Raw genomic sequence first — 19,442 nt, forward strand, 5'->3', positions numbered from 1 at the left:
GAACATGTTCAGCTGTTGAGTGCGGTTACACACAGTCTGAACATGTTTCGTTCGAGGCCATTTCCCATTTAACTTAAACAGGTTGGCAAAGTAGTTCAGATCGACATATCTTCTACATTAGCCTCTGATTGGCTGTTTAGAATATAAACAGTCCTTTGTAAAAATTCAAGATGGAAAGTGTTTCTGGCACAAGTTCAAATAATATTTTACCGAATGCAACAAAAAAAAAATCAACAGATAATTATACATATATATTTTTTAATTGATCCTGACCTTAATTTTCTTAAAACTGAGATAGGTACTCTCGCTCAAAAAATAATAAAAAATAAGTTTAAAAATTTTACTGTGCATGTTGTTAGAATTCCCGATTTGTAAAAAAATATTGAGCAATATGTAAACACATTCCATTTCTGCTGATAATGCTGTATAAACAAGTGAGAAAATCCCGCGTTTTCTGGATACAATTACAAAATAGAGATCAACAACACAGTCATTCGTTGACAGTAGAAAATCGGTTTTAGAGCTAAACACACTTTTCAGCAACTACCGTGTAACCGTACACTTTCGCGTTTGTAAACGTGTTTACTTAAACATGTTCACCTGAAGTAGTTCAGGGTCCCGTGTAACCGCGCTCTAAATGGACTCACCTGTATGCTACAAGTAGCTATGTTAATAAAAATACTTCCAGCAGCAAGATACAAGTTGGGGTTAAAAAAAACTACAATTATACTTTCAGCAATATTGAAAAAAATTCATCACATTAAAGCAAAGGCACTTCAAAAAATTTTTTTCTTCAAACTACATAAAACATTAATTAAATAGACTTCAACCCATGAGGAGTCAAACGACATTAGAATGTCTTAATTATAATCCTTTAGTCATTCAAAGATTGACTGATCTGATTTTATCTTTTTTTTTTGTTATGAACCAATTTTGAATAAGGTTTTATTTACCTATAGATGAGAATGGCTTCAATATTTTTGTGATATAATTTGTATACACAGATCCTTCATTTAGCACGACTGATGTATTCATTTAAAATGTTTGTGTTATTCAAAATCATTTATTCTGAAGCATTTCTCCATAAATAGCAAAACTAATTTACTTTAAGTGTTCCAAAATGTGTAGGAAAATATTCTTTACGTAATATAAATGTGTACAATAGCATTCAATGATAAATGTGTCGCACCATTTATATTTATAGCCTACCATCAAATACTTATTATGACGAATACGACACCGCACAATAGGAGATAAGTGGTTATATACTTATCATCCATCAGTCTCTGTTAGTTGGCTTGCCTGCCCAGGCATGACAACTCACACCACGTACCTATCAAATTTCCGAACTATAGTTTACTGGCAGTTAAACAGTTATTACCTACTGTCAGGATATTTACATTTTAATTTTTCAAAAATTATAAGTGCTTATATTTTCAATACACCATTTAACATTTTCTATGTGAATCATCTGTTCATTTCTGCACAGGTATAAAATATTTTACCCACTAGTACAACCAACAGCATTATGTTACCCACTAATACAACCAACAGCATGAGACTCATAAATGTTTAATAGAGTCCTTACTTCATACAATTGTGTGAAAGTTGACTTGCTTAAAATTAAAGGGCGACCAACATAATTGTGGCCTTCAGGACATTCTACAAGCTGTAATACGTCTAGTTTTGTCTCAAATACTTTAACACAATGCATTATTCTCTCACTTGGAAGCCATGATTCCAACTGCAGGTGTTTGCAGATGAATGAGCAGACGTTGTTTTGTGTTTGTGGGTGCGAGTTCCCTACTACTGGCTGGACTCAGGTTCATCACAGCCCTGTCTGTGGCCGAGTGACAACAGAATGGCCTGACGGCATACACGCGGACAGATAAACATTTGGTCCTTTAAACTCCAAAGCCGCAACTGAACTTGCCATGCCATACCTGATGTTTGTACAACAGCCAATAATGTAGACAGACCTGCGTGTGCATCTCTTCCCCGTATAGCTAACTCTATGCCATGGAACATCTATTTACAGAGTTGAGGCAGACTTCATGGTGTCATGATGTCCACCTGTTTTTTGCCTGTGACGATTTTTGTGCTAATTGAAATTTACTGACGTATTATTCAAGAGTGGCGCAGTAAAATTACCATCGCGCTAAATTAATTTGCACAATTTGAAGACATGCTAAGTGAGGGTTTGGTCTATTGCGAATCTTCTCAATTATGGAGGTTTTTATGGTACTGTCGCTTACCTATATCAGTAACAAAAGTGTTTCAATAAAATACTTTCACTTCACAATTTGATCTTTATTTCATTCAACACCAATAAACGTAGAAAACTAACAATCTATTTCCACAACTGTGTTATCAAGTTTTTAAAAATATTTTGCATTGTACACCAGGCTGATTGGAGGGTGGCTAAATTAGCTTCAACTTACACACACACAAAAATCAAAAAATGTGAAAGTGGGCTGGGGAGAAGTAAAGTTGGTTGCAAGAAAAAGGAAGAGAAAAAAAAAAGGGGGGGGGGGGGGGGGGGGAGAGAGAGAGAGATACACCTCTATGTGATATATTATCATCATTATATATGTTTAAAACAACAATAACCAACGCGTGAAACTTATCCCAAAGGAAGAAAAATACAATCTTAAGATAAGGGATCAGTTAATAAGAAATCTTTTGAATACCTTTACTTGTAGGTATTAGGGGTCTATACCTGCTCAGCAAAGTTACTTACATTAATATCCCATTTTCACTGATTTGGCACAATTGTACTAGTCTCACATTATTTTATTTAGATGGATTATCATCCTTTGGGATTTATGCCACGCTCATTAATCTCAACATTGCCATTTCAATAGCACATCCCAAAACTATGCATTTAGCAAACTCACAACAGTTGAACAAATTTATTCTCTGCACAACCAGCAAATGACTATGGATAGTTCATTCCAAGAGTAACTTATCAGACCAAATTTCCCTGGTATTATTGTGGAATATAAATGTAATACACAACAATGATAAAGAAAACCCTTCAACATGAAAACTCATTAAACATCTTAAATATGTCTAAGTTAACCAAATACGTGGATGATCCCTTGTTTGATCACAACATATGATTAAATTTTTAACAACTTCCCATTAAACCAGTTTGCTACACTGTAACACTCAAAATATGTTTAATCATAAGATACATTACAACTCTTACAATAATCATGTATGTACTTTCAAAGAATTAACACAATTCAACAACACCACTCCAACAATTTACGTGGCTAATTTCATAACCAAGAGGCCTACTAAATTCACTAGTATTATTAGTTTTATTACTTATGTACTACACCTATAACTACATATTAAATAAGAAAACTAAAATCCTCATAAAAATAGTTAATATTTTTATTTCACGCTTATAAATTGTTCACTTCAATTCTACTTTTATCCTTTAAAGAAACAAATATGTTAAACAAATTAGGTAAAATTAACACACATACAAAATGGTTAGTTTCCAAGCACACTACAATAAAACCACAATGATGTTACAAATCACATGAACTAAGTAGAAAATTATATAAAATAGATATTCTTGCTTTATCACAGTGTACAAAAGATTCCGTGATAGCTGTTCATCCTGCAACATTATTTTATAGTGTTTCAGCAAGAGATTTAGTCCTATATTGAACAAGCATCACTCTTATTACAATATTGTATAAACTAATGTAAATAAAAAATACTCATGCATAACTCAATATAAAATTATGAAAAAAAAAAAAGTATTTAAAATAATATATAAATAAATCATTCCTAACCATTACATTCCTAAAAGCCAAAATAAAAAAGTTTACATCTTGTGCAAGCTAACTGTATCAAGTCTGGTAAGACATGGTGAAACGGTGAAAGGTTTCATTAGTATTCAATACAAACTTCTACAGATACATGATGAAAGCCAGCATGCCAGCAAATTCTATGGAAAAAAGTATCACATTATAGTTCACTCATTGGTCACTGCTTCTGCAATATTTGTTAGTGAACAAAGCAAACACTGCCACTTTGAAAAATGACATTTGCAGAAGCTTACCTACCTTAAAGAGTACTTTCAACAACTTAATAAAGATGAAATACAATAAGTTAAAATAATAAACCAATGTACCTTCCAAAATTGCCTTTCATTTAATGTCAAGAAAACAACGCATCGTAGAGAAAACATTTTTAGGATAAAAATTGTTGCACACTTATTTATGAAAAACGGTTCATTAATTTTTTTAAATATCTTTGACGGTTTTAATTTTACTATCAAATTTCCGCACCTTTTTCTGAACTACTCATACCAGCAGCCTTGCAGGCAAGTATTAAATTTATTGAGAAATCTTCCATCATGATACACAAGCTTAGCTGATCACCTCCTTAGCAGTCTCATGTTCACTGTTAATAGACAAAATACAGAGCTACGTTTAGTGATCAAGCTGACAACATTTGTTTCTACAATCATGCACAATATATTAACTGTGATGCAATTTTTTTATGAATAGGGACAAGATAATATGGTTTTATTTCCAGGACAATTTCAGTTTTAAAACAGGAGATTTCGGTTTTATTGTTTATATTTTTATATATTGTCTTTATTCGTTAAAAAAAGTAATATTTAACAAATATGAAACTAAATTATTTTGTAATGCTAATTTCACCAAAATATTCTCATTTTGATTGATACCTAATGAGTAATGAGCTAATACAATAAAATGATTAGTAATAAGCATGTCTAAAATAGAACATAAAAATAAAAGTGCTAATTTTTGCTCGTTTGAAACACGTGACATCATTAATGTAACCATTGTGTCACTAATGTAACTAGTACAATATTAACTAATATAAAATTAATGTTTTTTCACTCCATTTAGGTTATAAATTCTGGAATATAAATTATATTCAAAACATTTACCATTATAAAAGATTAAATATTTGTAATTTGAATGTTTTGTCAAATTGCTGATTGATTTCAAGTTTTTAGTTACATTTCGGTGCTAAATGGTGTATTAACTTGCATTTCAATGTTACATGTTTTATTGAAATGTTATCACAATTCACCATATAATTTTGTCCCTATCAATAAACCATTCTAGCTTCTGTGACGAGCTTACCCAAAAATAGTAATAAAATCACCCTAAAAGCTAAATTAATATAAAAAATAATAAAAATAAAAAAAAACTATAATTTTCTAATGCCAGATACAGGTTCACAGTTACACAACACAGTCTTCATTTAAGTAAGAAAAATATGCAACAGCATAATAACACTAACAGTTAATGGAAAACGGCACTGCTTAGTAGATAAAAACAGTACATAGTTGCTAAAATTAGACACACAAATTCAGTGCAAAATCTAAACAAAAACTAGAGAAGTAATGTTAACAAAGTCGTAAAAGTCTTGCGCGATTCACTAACTTTATAGAAACAAAAAAAAACGTAACTTAACCTACGTAGTAAAATATGCATTTATACTTACTTGTTAACTAGGTAAGGTACTACAAACAAAGATACAGTATAAAGGTAGCTGTAAATAAAATGCAACAGGAATGCAAATAAATTAAGCAAAGTTTGCAAAATGCATGTACAGCAACCATCCAGTAATAGTAATTACACTAACAAAAAGTGCAAGTTAGACTTGCACATTCCTTTGTATCTACTGGGCAACATTTAACCTCATAGAAACAGTATAAAGAAAAATAATGTGAAACTACTAATTATTTTTGTCATTAAGATAATATTCCCACTTATAAAGTAGTTTTTTTTTTTTTGCAAATGGCCTTCACACATTTATGTGCCACTTATAAGTTAGTTTCTGGTCAAAATAATGAATAATTTTCTTTAGACGCTAATTAAATGAGTTTTAAATCACTTATTTACGACTTTATGCAGTTATTTTTAGGACATTTTGGCACTACTTGGTCAGCGAGAGCCAATTTTATCAATCTACTTTAACACATCTTAATCCTTTTAATATTTAACTTGAAAATGATATTTTAACAGCTAAAGTATGTACTTGTATCCCTGAATTATAAAAAAATATTCATACCTGTTAACACCAAGTTGTAATACAAAAACATTTAATAGATTTGAAATACAATATGCACATTTGAAATTCTTGCAGTAAAATTACAATCATATAAGTTGAGTAAAACCAGTTTGAACAATTATAGCACAAAATAAAGAACCAGAGCTGAAATGGTGCAGCAATCTCTTTCTCTTTGATCTAGGCATACTCACAGCTGACAGTCTAAATACTCATCCCAACTGGTAAATATTATGTACTACTAAATTAACAATATTATAATTTTTTTGCTTCAATCAATTCAGGCTAGTGATGGGTCAAATCACAATTTTCTCAAATCCGAATTTACGTTCAGGTGATAAAATAATGTACAGTAAATGAAAAATATTAACTATGGTGTCGAAACATTCCACCCTTTGTTTCACAAAATATATTTCCAGAATCAAAACATATTTTAAGTTAATTTATATAATTACACGTTATAAGTACAACATACAGTATGGTACAAAGATACGCATGAAGACCTAATAAACTTTAGGTTATCAGTGTTGAAATTTTTTAATTTACTTTATTTCCTCTAATATTTTCATAAGTATTTTTTACCCTCGAAAACTGAATCCTTCACATACTCAGGACGTGATCATCAAAAACAGAGTTTGCGTTCTATCTGTCCATTTCGCCTCTGGTTCCCTTATTTACTTGTAACTTAAGATTGTATGCTATTTTGTGACACAAACACAAATTGTGCACCTGACCATGGAAACAATTAATATTCAGAAAAAAAAAGTGCTTTGCTTAATAACAATGTAGCCAATTCTGAAAGAAAATGGTTTCATACAACCATACAGTCAATTCTTACCAGTTTTTGAGAAAGCCAACTGATATGAAGAACGGGAATATGTGTACTACGTTCTCTGTAGATGAAGAACAGTTGTTGGAACTATCAAACAGAAGCTCTGGAAATAGTTGCTGCGCTAACCTACTACGCTACTTTTACGTCATTATGGTTCCTCAGAATGTGTTGAATACACGGCATTTAACTACTAAACACAAAACAGAATTAACTTCCAAGTGCTACAACCCATCCAAAATAACGTTCGTGATAGGCAAGCTGCAACAGAAAATACTGTGGCTCAACCTCAAAGTGAAAGTGCTACGCACACTGGGCCACATCACTTCCGTATGCAGCCATATCTGCGTGTTCAATGATGTGAATCATGTTCAGTTATCATGTAAATGAAAGAGACAACAGGACTGTACACAATACAAAAAGTTTTTGCATCTCTTTTTAATATTACCAGTGATTCCTAATGGCTTACACAAACTATTGCAAACTGACTGCATGCTTGTAAAAATTTCTCTTAAAATAGTTTACCCTGTCACTCCGCAAAGCATGGTACTTTTTCTTCCAAAAACATGAATAAATTTTAATATTAAAGAGGTGGACGGGAATGCCATTTTTACTTCGGGACAGGATTCGACCGGGAAATATATTGGATTTTCAGGATGAGGATTGGGAACAGCATTGAAATTATGTTACTTAACTAGGTAGGTATACAGAAAAAAAAGTATTTACCATTAATATGTCTCCAAACACATCTCATTCATACCATAAATGATTATGTAGTAGTATAATGATTTCACGTAAAAAAAAAAAAAAAAAAAAAAAAAGGACGAATAATAAGTACCACATGTGATTCTGAAAGAAAGAAAAATTTATGGGTTAAATATTTGAAACCAAGACGGAATCTTTCAGTTTGTTAAAAACTGAGTATTGTGTCGTTTCGAATGTAATGTGTTCGGCAACACTGTTCATTGCTGCTCTCGTGAAGTTCATTTTCAAGCATAACCTAACAATATGGTAAAGATGTTTACGTTAGTCAAGTTAAAAATATCTTATTAAAAATGTGTTTGAGCACATTGAGAGCTTTATTTAGTACAAAGTTTTTATTTTTAACAGCATTTATGAACAAGGGTTGAATTACATATCACAGATGTGTGTTTATGTGAATCCTTTGTGCCTTGTCTGGTCAATACATGTGCAAAATTGTGGTTTGTTACGTAACATATTATTCCTTGTGCCACCCAACATGTCACGAGACGGCCACAAAGTTTTTACTTCGCACATTAGGCTTTTTTGGAAGGCCTAGGAACATAACCCAGGAATATTAAAAAAAAAAATTGGGTTTCCCAAAGTATTAGCAAGAGGAGAAAAATTATTTTCCCGAAGTTTGAGAACGGTCTCTTTCTCGACTTTAATCCAGAGTTTCAGGATCCTGTCTACCTTTATTTAATATACCTAGCTACAACACAGACATATATAATGCAAAATCTCCAAAAAAATGGCAGTGGAAGTCTTTAAAGATAAGATTACTGTACACTCACAAACATAACCATAAGCTAAGGATGAGGATATCTTTGAAAGTTCAACACACACAAACAAGCAATCGTGGAAGTATTCAGCCGACTTATTCGCATGGGCAATGAAATATGAGATTGAAATTTTTGTACATGTTACAAAATGCAAAATCATTCCTTCCAAAAATACATGGGGAGGGGGAGGAGAAGTTTATGAAAAATCAACAGTATAACTTTCAAATTTATAACTCAAATGAAAATGAAACACATTCCTGTAATTTGCAACTGTAAAAAAATGTCTCATCCAGAATATTAACTACCTAAAGATTTTGAAGATGTAAAAATTGAAATACTTTACTAAGACGTTTTGAAATCCACAACAATAGAACTTCTGCTTGTATATGGTCAAAAGCATATTCTGACTTTTTTTTTTTTTTCATTTCAATAGCTGAATTACTTAGAAAACCAACACATTCAATAGTGATAAATACAAACACAATAATCAATGATTCAATGAAGAATGTAAGATAAATTTAAATAATTTAAACAGTTTCAAAATCTATTTGTACTATTACTAGCACTTCAAAAAATATTACTAATTAGAACCAAGAAAAATATTTTGATTGCATATGTTGCATTACGTTTCAGAGACTGTAGAACATAATTTAATATTTAATTCAAGCATCACACTGGTTGTACATCATCTTTCTCTTATAGTGGAAAAAATTATTTAATCACTTTAATGTGCATACTTTCCAGGACATTATTATATGCAAATAATTAATAAAAAAAACTATCAAATAACACTGCAGAAAATAATTTCTTTCTTCCACAAATATGCTGTATCCAAATATGCAACCATACTGTACATACTATCTATCATTCATTGTAAGTGTTATGCCAAGCTCTTTTCTTTTTATAATAGAAAGCTCATTATAGGCCTGGGTGTTGGCAGATTGGACAATGACACTTCCCCATCAAATCATTTCCAGGCCTTTTTGTAAATTCCCATATTTTTCTCTTACATTTCCTGACTTTTGAGAACATAGAGAACCCTGAACTGTTGAAAAGTATCCCTTATCGTGAAAAGAATGTACGTGGTTTGTAGAAGGAATCTACGAATAAGTGAACAAGTTCAACTGGATATCTAACACGGTCGTGACGGCAGGGCATTATCTCCGCTGCGACAGGCTCCTCGTGGCGATGATGGCCCAGCCGGCCGCAAAGAGCGACCACAGCAGGATGCTCGCCTCGACCTGGGTGACCTGGCGCAAGGTGTCGAGGGCAGCCTTAACGGCCGGCGCGGGGAAGGCCTTGGGCGCGTCGTCCGTCAGGATCTTCACGCTGCGAAGGTAGTCCAGCAGCGGCGGGTGGTCGCGGGAGAACACGGGGAAGTACTCCCCCACCCTCTCCCTTGTCCACCACACTCGGGTCGACCTGCATGGACCGGACAAGTCTATGTAACGCACATCTTCCCTGAGATAATTAATAATGGCCTAATAGGGGTTAAACCAGTCATCACGAATTTTGAAGGTATCAGCCACAACATGCTGGAAAGCTTTATCAACATCTCATGGCTCGAGAAATCATAGGATCTAGCTTTGCACCCTGGCTGAATCGACAAATGATATAATGAATGAGTGCATAACTATTCCACACACGAAGGTCAATAGAAATGATGATCAGGTGATGTGATAATAACCAAGTACTGTCAAAATTAATGTTGTGGGGAAAACCAGAGTGCCCCAACCAAACTTTAACCTCTGCAATGTTTCCTATTTGTGAAAAATACGGGTATGATCCCAACCAGAAATCAACCTCAAATCACCTTGGTGGAAAGCAAGTGGCGACAACTCAAAACAAAAGTTGCCCCTCTGATAGACCTTTGTACATTTAAGGAAAATATCTTAACAAAACATGTACAGTAGAACCCCTGTCATACACTTTACAACGGAGGGCACAAAAATGGTGTATGATGCGGGAAAGTGTATGAAAAGGGAATGGCAATAATAATTTTTTTTTTCAATCTAGCATACCAGCACAGTATCAGATTAAACTTGATATGAATTCATCATTATATATACATATATAAAACCACCAGAAATGTAAAATACAGTCCATAATCAAGTAAAGCTGACATGAGAAACAGTGGCCTTACAAAATTTTATGAAGTCCTTTCTTGGAGGGGGGGAAAAGTCACCAAGCCTAAATTAGAAATAAAAAAATTAGGCTATTGTAAAAAGAAAATCAGGAATTTTTGCTTGTTTATTTCATTTTACAAACAACTTTATGCAACAGAACAATTTACAATAAAATTTTAACTTGAGAAACGTAAAATACAAAACAATCCGATTGTAAGAAAACAATAACAAACGAGTATATTCAGTTCAAAGATTAATGAATGCACAAAATATGAGATCCGTGCCTTGGTAAAGCGCGTGCACCATTTTCATAATCATTGCTAGTTTGCGCCACTAGTCTCGCTTGGTGCTTGCCAAAGATGCTACTAGCGAAGTGCACAGTCTTCCTGGTACTATTCATATCTATGGTGCAATAAAGTTATTTTCTTACGTTTGCAAAGGTAAACAATGAACATTTTTCAAAATAAAAACATTAAAACGTTTATCAGGATGAATATAACAAAAAAAAAAATTGTGAATTTTAGGACTTTTCCGCTTCATAAAAACGTATGAAACGGGAAATTAATTATTTTATAAGTGTATGTTCCGGGAAAGTAAACCATTGTAAATATAGTACTTTCGGCGGGACCAAAATTAATCGGCGTATGACACGGGAAAATGTATGAAACGGGAACGTATCATCGAGGTTCTACTGTATCTCGCACACTGACTGATCTGTAAATAACTATAGTAGAAGTCTCTGAATAATAGACAAATATTTGCTACCTATATTCGACAAATACAATAGTGGGACTTATACACAAACTTTTTTTTAAACCAAGAAGATTTATAGGGAATTTGTATTTGTTTTCAGCAACATAGTATTATATATACATATATAATATGATTTTAAACTGTAACAATCTATGATTATGATTAAAATTATTAAAAATACTCTATTTATATGTTTATAATCAGTGTTCTAAGCTTAAAATTTTACTGGTTTTTAAGGAAATATGTAGCCAAGTCTTCAATTTCTTGCATTTTACATTATGGATTCAGATTATATAGGTGTTTCTCTTTATAATTTTAATGTACCGTATTTGCATCAATTTTTCTTGGAATCTTGTAAAATGTGGAGAAAAACATTTCACTGTATGATGCAAATTAAAATATAAAAAAATTGGATATAGAGTATTTTGATATTCAATTCAAAATTCAACTAGGATAAGAAACGCAGGTTCGCAGAAGAGTATACTGCAGTTTACCTGTGGTTCCAAGGTGTGTAGCGGTAGTGGTAAAGGCTGCCCTTGATGTACTTGGGAGGGTTGTCAGGGAAAGGGCTCCTGGACTGGTCCAACAGGCGCAGTACCTCCGGCTGAGCCGTCAGCAGACGGTACGTCAGGCTCATGAGCCACGGGTTCTGGTGGTACGTCCCCAAGGCGGCGAACCACATCTGCCAGTCAAGTCGTGGCTGGTGCGGCGCTACACACGATACCACCACACAATTATTGCTGAAATTAGTACAATTATCAATTACTAATTCCAGATAGTATATTACTTTCAAAACAAACAGGAAGTATCAATTACTAATTCCAGATAATATATTACTTTTAAAACACACATGAGTATAAATACACTCATCACAAAAAGTGTGTCAGAAAGAAGTTTTCTACATTTGATTAAATACAGATAATTCAATTTTAGGAAAAACTATCTATGCTATTAAAAAAAATTATATAAATTAAACAGAAATTTAAGTACATCATAAGAAAAACATACTGCCAGCTATGGATGAAGACATTTTAGCTTTTTTTTTGCAGATAAAACTACTGGATTTCAACAACACATCTAATTGCCCCTTAGTAATAAAAGCACGTAAAGGAGAAATACAAAAATGAAGTAGTATTGTAAGTACACATAGAACCACCTGAAAATTATTTTTAATGCATAAAAAAATTAGCAGGTTTTAAAAATACAGAAAAAAATATAGGGTGTATTTACCATAATTGGCTTTGAAAGTTATTTGGAGAGTGGTATAATGTTAACGCAATATACCGTAATCGCTCGCGTAATGTCCGCAGTAATTTGACCACATTTTTGGCCAAAAAAATGGGGTGCGGACATTATGCGAGGAAAAATACAAAAATACACAATTTTGTGTGGCAGTGCTATTACAGGGGGGAGAGAGGCAGAGGCAGCGCTTTGGCAGGAGGGGAGAGAGGCAGAGGCAGCGCTGCGGCAGGAGGGGAGAGAGGCAGAGGCAGCGCTTTGGCAGGAGGGGAGAGAGGCAGAGGCAGCGCTTTGGCGGGAGGGGAGAGAGGCAGAGGCAGCGCTTTGGCGGGAGGGGAGAGGCAGAGGCAGCGCTGCGGCAGGAGGGGAGAGAGGCAGAGGCAGCGCTTTGGCGGGAGGGGAGAGAGGCAGAGGCAGCGCTTTGGCGGGAGGGGAGAGGCAGAGGCAGCGCTGCGGCAGGAGGGGAGAGAGGCAGAGGCAGCGCTTTGGCGGGAGGGGAGAGAGGCAGAGGCAGCGCTTTGGCGGGAGGGGAGAGAGGCAGAGGCAGCGCTGCGGCGGGAGGGGAGAGAGGCAGAGGCAGCGCTGCGGCAGGAGGGGAGAGAGGCAGAGGCAGCGCTTTGGCGGGAGGGGAGAGAGGCAGAGGCAGCGCTGCGGCAGGAGGGGAGAGAGGCAGAGGCGTGGCTTAACCTCCCTCCTGTCAGCTAGCCAGCCAACCAGACAAAGGAGTGTTAGAATCCTTGACCCACTTCCCTTCCTCCTTCACTTCCCCTCTTGTTCTCCGACAACACTCCACATCAACACAGCCGCAGCGCGCGAGTCCAGCTTTCTTTATCTTTATGTCGTTTGAGATAGGACTAACTGCTTACGTCTGGCATGCCTCACGACGGTCCTACTGAGAACGGACACTTACAAAATCACCTCCCACCGCTCACAATACATGGCTTGTTGTTTGATGCATGCCAAGCTGCCCTGCCCTCAGATAAACCCAGAAAAACAAGTTTTTAAATCTTTCTCAAAAATGTTTACAAAACAAGGAGGGGGGCTTATACGCGGGCGGGGCCTTTGACCCTGCTTTGTTCAGTTCAACGAATATCCCCACCCTTTCAGAACAGGAGAGAAAGGACAGCTCAAGGTCACGGCTTTGTTTACAGAGCTGTCAACTTTCCATTCATACTGGTCCTTTAGGGGTGGCCAAAGTTGTGTTGCCCGCCGTGGACGACTGGTGCGGACATTATGCGAATTTTTAATTTTTTCTTTTAAGGATATATAAATAAAGGGTGCGGACATTATGCGAGGGTGGACATTACGCGAGTGAATACGGTATATTGTACAGTAAAACCTTTTTGTTGCGACCCCATTTATTGCGACCACCTCTCTATTACAACCCGATTTCGAGGAACCGTGAAAAAATTGCTGAAAATCCGAAGAAAATCGGACAGAAAATAAGTTTTTTGTGGAGTAGCGTGTTACTGCATTTCTCTTGCCGAGTGTTTAGTGTAAATAGTGCAGTGCCTGAAGAAAAGAACAAAACTGTCACGTTGGCCAGCCTGCCTGGAAGTTGAGGACTTTTTGGTTTTAACAGGTGGTCCACCTGGCATCCGGAAGTGACGTTTTTTCTACAGTCAGTTGTTGTGTAGTTGTTGTTACCTCATGTTAGTAAAAAAACGTTTTATGTCGTTGCAGTGCAATCCAAGTAAAAGAGTGCAATCATTGGTGGTGTTTTGGAATAATGTGCACCATATTGTGGGTGAACAAACATTTTTTGGTCCTCCGGGCCGGATATTCGTTCCGGTGTGTTTTACTGTGGTAGTTTGTGTGGACACGTTTTTGTCTTGTTGCTGCATAACCTCAAAGTGCGACGTTGTTCGTAGTTGTGTGTTCGTTTGTTGTTGGGCTTGGTTTGTCTTTGTTCTCATCCCCGTATTTGTCATGTCGGAATTACAATCGGCCCTTCTACGTCTTCGTATCGCTGAAGGCCGCCTCAAGCGCGCTTACGATCTTGCGCAGGCTATTGGCACAGATCCTACAAAAAAAAACTTGTTTGTCGCTACTAGCCGTGATCTTCCCAAGGTGCGCGAACATTTTGATGCAGACTACGTAGCAGTAGAATTGGCAGCTACCGATTCATCAGGTACTGAAATTGACCTAGATGCTCATGCCGCTCGTTTGACGGAGTTTGAGGAGCGATATTTTTTTTGTAATGGCTACATTAGATGCCCAAAATGAGGAACATAAGGAAGCGATAACAGCATGTACTCATTCTAAATTGAAGTCTCGCGTGATGTTGCCTAAGATCAATCTTCCAACTTTTGAAGGAGATCCACGTCATTGGCCTAATTTTTCTACTCTGTTTGCTACACTTGTCCAAGGCAACGACGAATTGAGTCCGGTTGCGTAGTTGGCATATTTGAAATCTGCCCTCCATGGTGAGCTACTCGGGATGATTCAGTCGTTGCCGATGTCAGAGGGAAATTTCGACATTGCTTGGAAATTACTGGTGGATCGTTACGATAACAAACGGCTTCTTGTCAGTGTGCATGTTGATGCACTATTACAGGCACCGTCTGCATCTGTCGATTCTCACGTCTCCTTGCGTCAGTTGTTAAAGCCCACCCCACACGATGCCCATTTTCTGCTATAACTTCTGTTATACCCATGGGTATAAAAATTTTCATAAAAATTTGTATAGCAGAACCGCAGAAAGATTTCTTAACTCCATACACACGATACCTAGAATGCTAACAGAAAACCAGCCAACGCAGTTGCCGACCAAAGCAAACATATCAGGGGAGGATAAACCTGTCGAAGTCAACTTATCAAAATACTGAAAAAAAAGTGAAAGTTACACCTGTTTGTGTTAAAAATTATGTAACTTGCGGAAATATTATTTGATATTTTATCTTATATTTTTCATTTGCAAATAAATAACAAAATTGGTTTAGTATTTAAAAACAAATTAAGAGCAATTTTGGAATTACAAATATATTTTTAAGTTGTAGGTTAATTTCAAAATCTAAAAATATATAAATTTAAATGATACAAGGGACATTGGGTTTACTAAATGTAGTTTATGTACGGTTTAAATTCTAATATTAATTTAATTATACAGTTAATCAAGCTAATTTCATTGTAATAGTAAAAAAATGCTACCGATTCATATATGTTATATATAAGATTTATTGATTACTTATATATTTAACTACATAATTAGAGGAATTGTAACTAATATTTTTTGTAACCCAGTGAGACAAATAAACACGCACATACCGCGTAATAAATTTAAATCTTAGGTGAAGAAAAACATTTTGCATGTTTTTTTTTACCCTCACAGGTGTGTCGCTATGAAGTATCAGTTTATTCATTATTAATTTATGGACACTCGTTTCTTAATAAACGTTGGCGTTTTAATTATAAAATTAACTTTTGGTTTAAATTATTTGTGAACATGTGATTTTACTTTACTTTTTTAAAAGTAAAAATAAATCTAGGTAAGTAGTACTATGAATAAAATCAATGGACTGAGACACCTAAATGTAGTTAATAATATTATATCATAAATTAATTCTAATAATTTATATTTGCAGAAAGCACAGTATGTACAATTTATTTATCTGTTATTTAAAAAAAACTAAAAAAAAAATTGGACTGATTTGGGTTCGAACCACATTCAAAATCACCCTTCTACCGCTGCCATCGTGCCCTTCGCCACTACGCTACCGCAACTTCTACTAATGTCATAGGAGATAATGGGAAATATAAAATGAAACGTATTTTCATTACGTATTTTAAAATTTCCGATTACTTCTTTCTGTGGCAATTTCAGCTTAACAAATATATTCCATAGTAGTTTTACTATTATAAAGTTTCATTTGGCATACCATTACATTTGTTACGTCCCTTAATGTTGACAATACAGACTATATACGGGGTTATATTGCAACACGTGGGTCCGCCATCTTGACGGCTCCAGCTCGTGGGTATAGCAGAAAAATAGAACACATTCTATTACGGTTTTGGCTAAGACTTCTGTTATGAAAACTTTTATACCCTTGGAAGGGTGCTGAAATGTTACCCACACGGGAGCAGGCGCGCTAGCATAAAAATTACATGAAAACTGCTAAGGAAATGGGTGTCGTGTGGGGCAGGCTTAACCGTCCTCAATGAAAACCTATCTGCGCTTCGCAATCTTGATGTTCCGGTGGACAAATGGGATCTCATTCTTCTACCTCTTGTTTGCAAACGGTTGGATACGTCTCTTCAGACACAGTGGAAAATGAGTTTGGGGCCTGAGTTGCCGACTCTTAAAGACTTCATAGCATTCCTTGATAAACACTGTCGGGCCTACGAGGCAGTTAGTTCCAACAATTCCAGGTCTAAGAAGTCAAGCCTGCAGTCTGTGAAACCAAGGCTCCAGCCTGTAGAGTCCAATTGGAGACAGCCGCGGGGCCAAGCATCTTCAAAATGTCTAACCAGTTCCATCCAGGGGTCATGCCCTATTTGTTCCGGTGTTCACAAGTTGCATACCTGCCCTGACTTTCTTAAACTAAACCCCAACGAAAGACATTCTGTTGTTAAGAAGCACATGTTGTGTTTGAATTGTTTTTCATCGTCTCACCGCTTTGCAAATTGCAAGGCATCATCTTGTCGGCAGTGCGGTGCACGACACCATACCTTGTTGCATTTCGAACCGAAGAGTACTCAGCACAAGTCATCAGAACAGTCTGAGACTGAGTTTTCACCGGGTGATGGAACGCAGCTCCCCACCATACTGTCAGCTGTTACACCTGATACCTGGGCTATGGCACCTATGGTATTGCTGTCTACGGCCCAGGTTCACATTCTTGATGTCTCTGGAACACCTCAGGTAGCTCGCATACTACTAGATACGGCTAGTCAAGTGAGCTTTATCACAGAGCATTGCCTCCAGAGGCTTGGTTTAGCTCGTCGTCGGGCCTATCTTCCAATACATGGGCTTTCCAATACTCCAGTCAGTGTTGCAAAATCAGTTACCCATTTGGTACTTTCTCCACGGGACAACTCTGGCTTCCAGTTTGCTCTGGATGCGTTTGTACTACCTCGTATCACTAACGCTTTACCGAATGTCAAATTGTCAAAGGAAGTACGTCACTCTGTTGCTCACCTAAAATTGGCTGATCCTACGTTTGATATTCCTGGGCCCATTGATTTGTTGATAGGTGCTGATGTGATTCCCAGACTCTTAACTGGAAACAGGATTGATGGCTACCCTACGGCATTGGATTCCGTACTAGGGTGGATTTTGATGGGACAAGTGACTTCACCTTCTGTGCCTTCTTCTTCGTGTTGCTTATCACTTTTGACTTTGTCCCCACTGGAGGACATAGTGAGGCGATTTTGGGAAGTCGAAGAGTTCCCTCCCGTAAAATACAAGTCTGTGGATGAGGTGAAATGTGAAGAGTTATTTGTTGAAACTCATCGCCGGGGCCAGGATGGTAGATATGTGGTGTCGTTGCCTTTTCGTGACACTGAACTAGAATTTGGATCTTCCAGACCTCATGCTGTAAATCGACTTCTTCGCTTGGAAAAGAGGTTAAAGGGAGATGTAGACCTGAGGCACATGTACAATGAATTTATGCACGATTATCTAGGCACAGGTCACATGGAAAAGGTACCTGAGTCACAGTTGTCTTCCTTGCCGTCTTACTACCTTCCTCACCATGGAGTGGTTAAACCAGACAGCTCAACCACAAAATTACGCGTTGCCTTCGACGCTTCTGCCAAGAGCTCAACTGGTCTTTCTCTGAATGATGCACTGCTTGTTGGACCCAAATTGCAACAGGATGTAGCTGAAGTGCTTCTGAAGGTTAGGTTGCATGAGGTGGTATTCACAGCGGATGTGAAACAGATGTATCGTCAGATTGGTGTTTGTCGTCATCATCAGGATTTGCAGCGCATTGTTTGGCGTTTTGATGAAAGTCATCCTATGGAGGAGTATCGGTTGAAAACGGTCACCTACGGGGTTTCATCGTAACCCTACCTAGCCATTCGCACTCTGCGACAGTTAGCTGAGGATGAAAGGGATCGTTTTCCTGTCGCAGCCAACATTCTGCTGATTGATGTGTATGTTGATGATGTGGTCACTGGCTTTACAGCGAGAATTGATTTCTCTCCTGGCCGCAGGAGGTTTCAAGCTGAGAAAGTTTGTGTGCAACCACAAGGATCTTCTTGATTGGCTCCCAGCAGGTGATGTTGAAACTCCAGGCATGCATTCGTTGGATCAGGAAGAACATGTTGTGAAGGTCTTGGGTGTACAATGGGACCCCACAGCGGACGTTTTCTCTTACCGGATCAAGACAAATTCAAAAACGCCCACCAAAAGGAATATACTTTCTGAGGTTGCCAGAATTTTTGATCCTCTTGGGTGGCTGTCACCGCTCACCCTGTTCTCCAAGCACTTAATTCAGGTTCTTTGGTTACGGAAACTGGACTGGGATCATGAGCCTTCATCAGATATTGTCGAGAAGTGGCACTGCTTCAACAGTGAGTTGCATCTACTTGCAGCACTTGAAGTGCCGAGAAAGATTTCAGGTCCACCGCAGTCGTCATACCAACTACATGGTTTCTGTGATAGCTCGGAAATTGGCTATGCAGCGGTGGTGTACTTGTGTGTCGTATGCGGTGACAATATCACCACATTCTTATTGGCTGGAAAATCAAAGGTTGCACCTGTCAAGTCGCAGTCCTTGCCACGCCTAGAACTTTGCGGTGCTCTGTTGTTGGCTCGTCTAATACATCATCTGTTGGAAATGTATGCAACTGTTTTCACTTTTTCGTCTATCCATTTGTGGACTGACTCACAGGTTGTATTGTCTTGGATTGGTTCTTCGCCCCATCAGTTGAAAACCTTTGTAGCCAATAGGG

At 36.8% G+C, this 19,442-nt stretch overlaps 1 protein-coding gene across 1 annotated transcript in view; it reads right to left on the bottom strand.

The window, feature by feature from the left end:
• Nucleotides 1-2,295: 2,295 nt before the first annotated feature.
• The window catches only part of LOC134528091 (lipase maturation factor 2-like), a 61,514-nt gene continuing 44,367 nt past the window's right edge, over nucleotides 2,296-19,442 (bottom strand). The window contains exons 10-11 of the mRNA XM_063361345.1: nucleotides 11,798-12,014; nucleotides 2,296-9,846 (exon numbers count right to left, since the gene is read on the bottom strand). Of these exons, the coding sequence (XP_063217415.1) occupies nucleotides 9,582-9,846; nucleotides 11,798-12,014 (482 nt within the window). The 3' untranslated portion in view covers nucleotides 2,296-9,581. The remainder of the gene's footprint in view (nucleotides 9,847-11,797; nucleotides 12,015-19,442) is intronic.

Source organism: Bacillus rossius, chromosome 1 (genome assembly GCF_032445375.1).
Source record: "Bacillus rossius redtenbacheri isolate Brsri chromosome 1, Brsri_v3, whole genome shotgun sequence".
In the NCBI taxonomy this organism is placed as follows: domain Eukaryota; kingdom Metazoa; phylum Arthropoda; class Insecta; order Phasmatodea; family Bacillidae; genus Bacillus; species Bacillus rossius.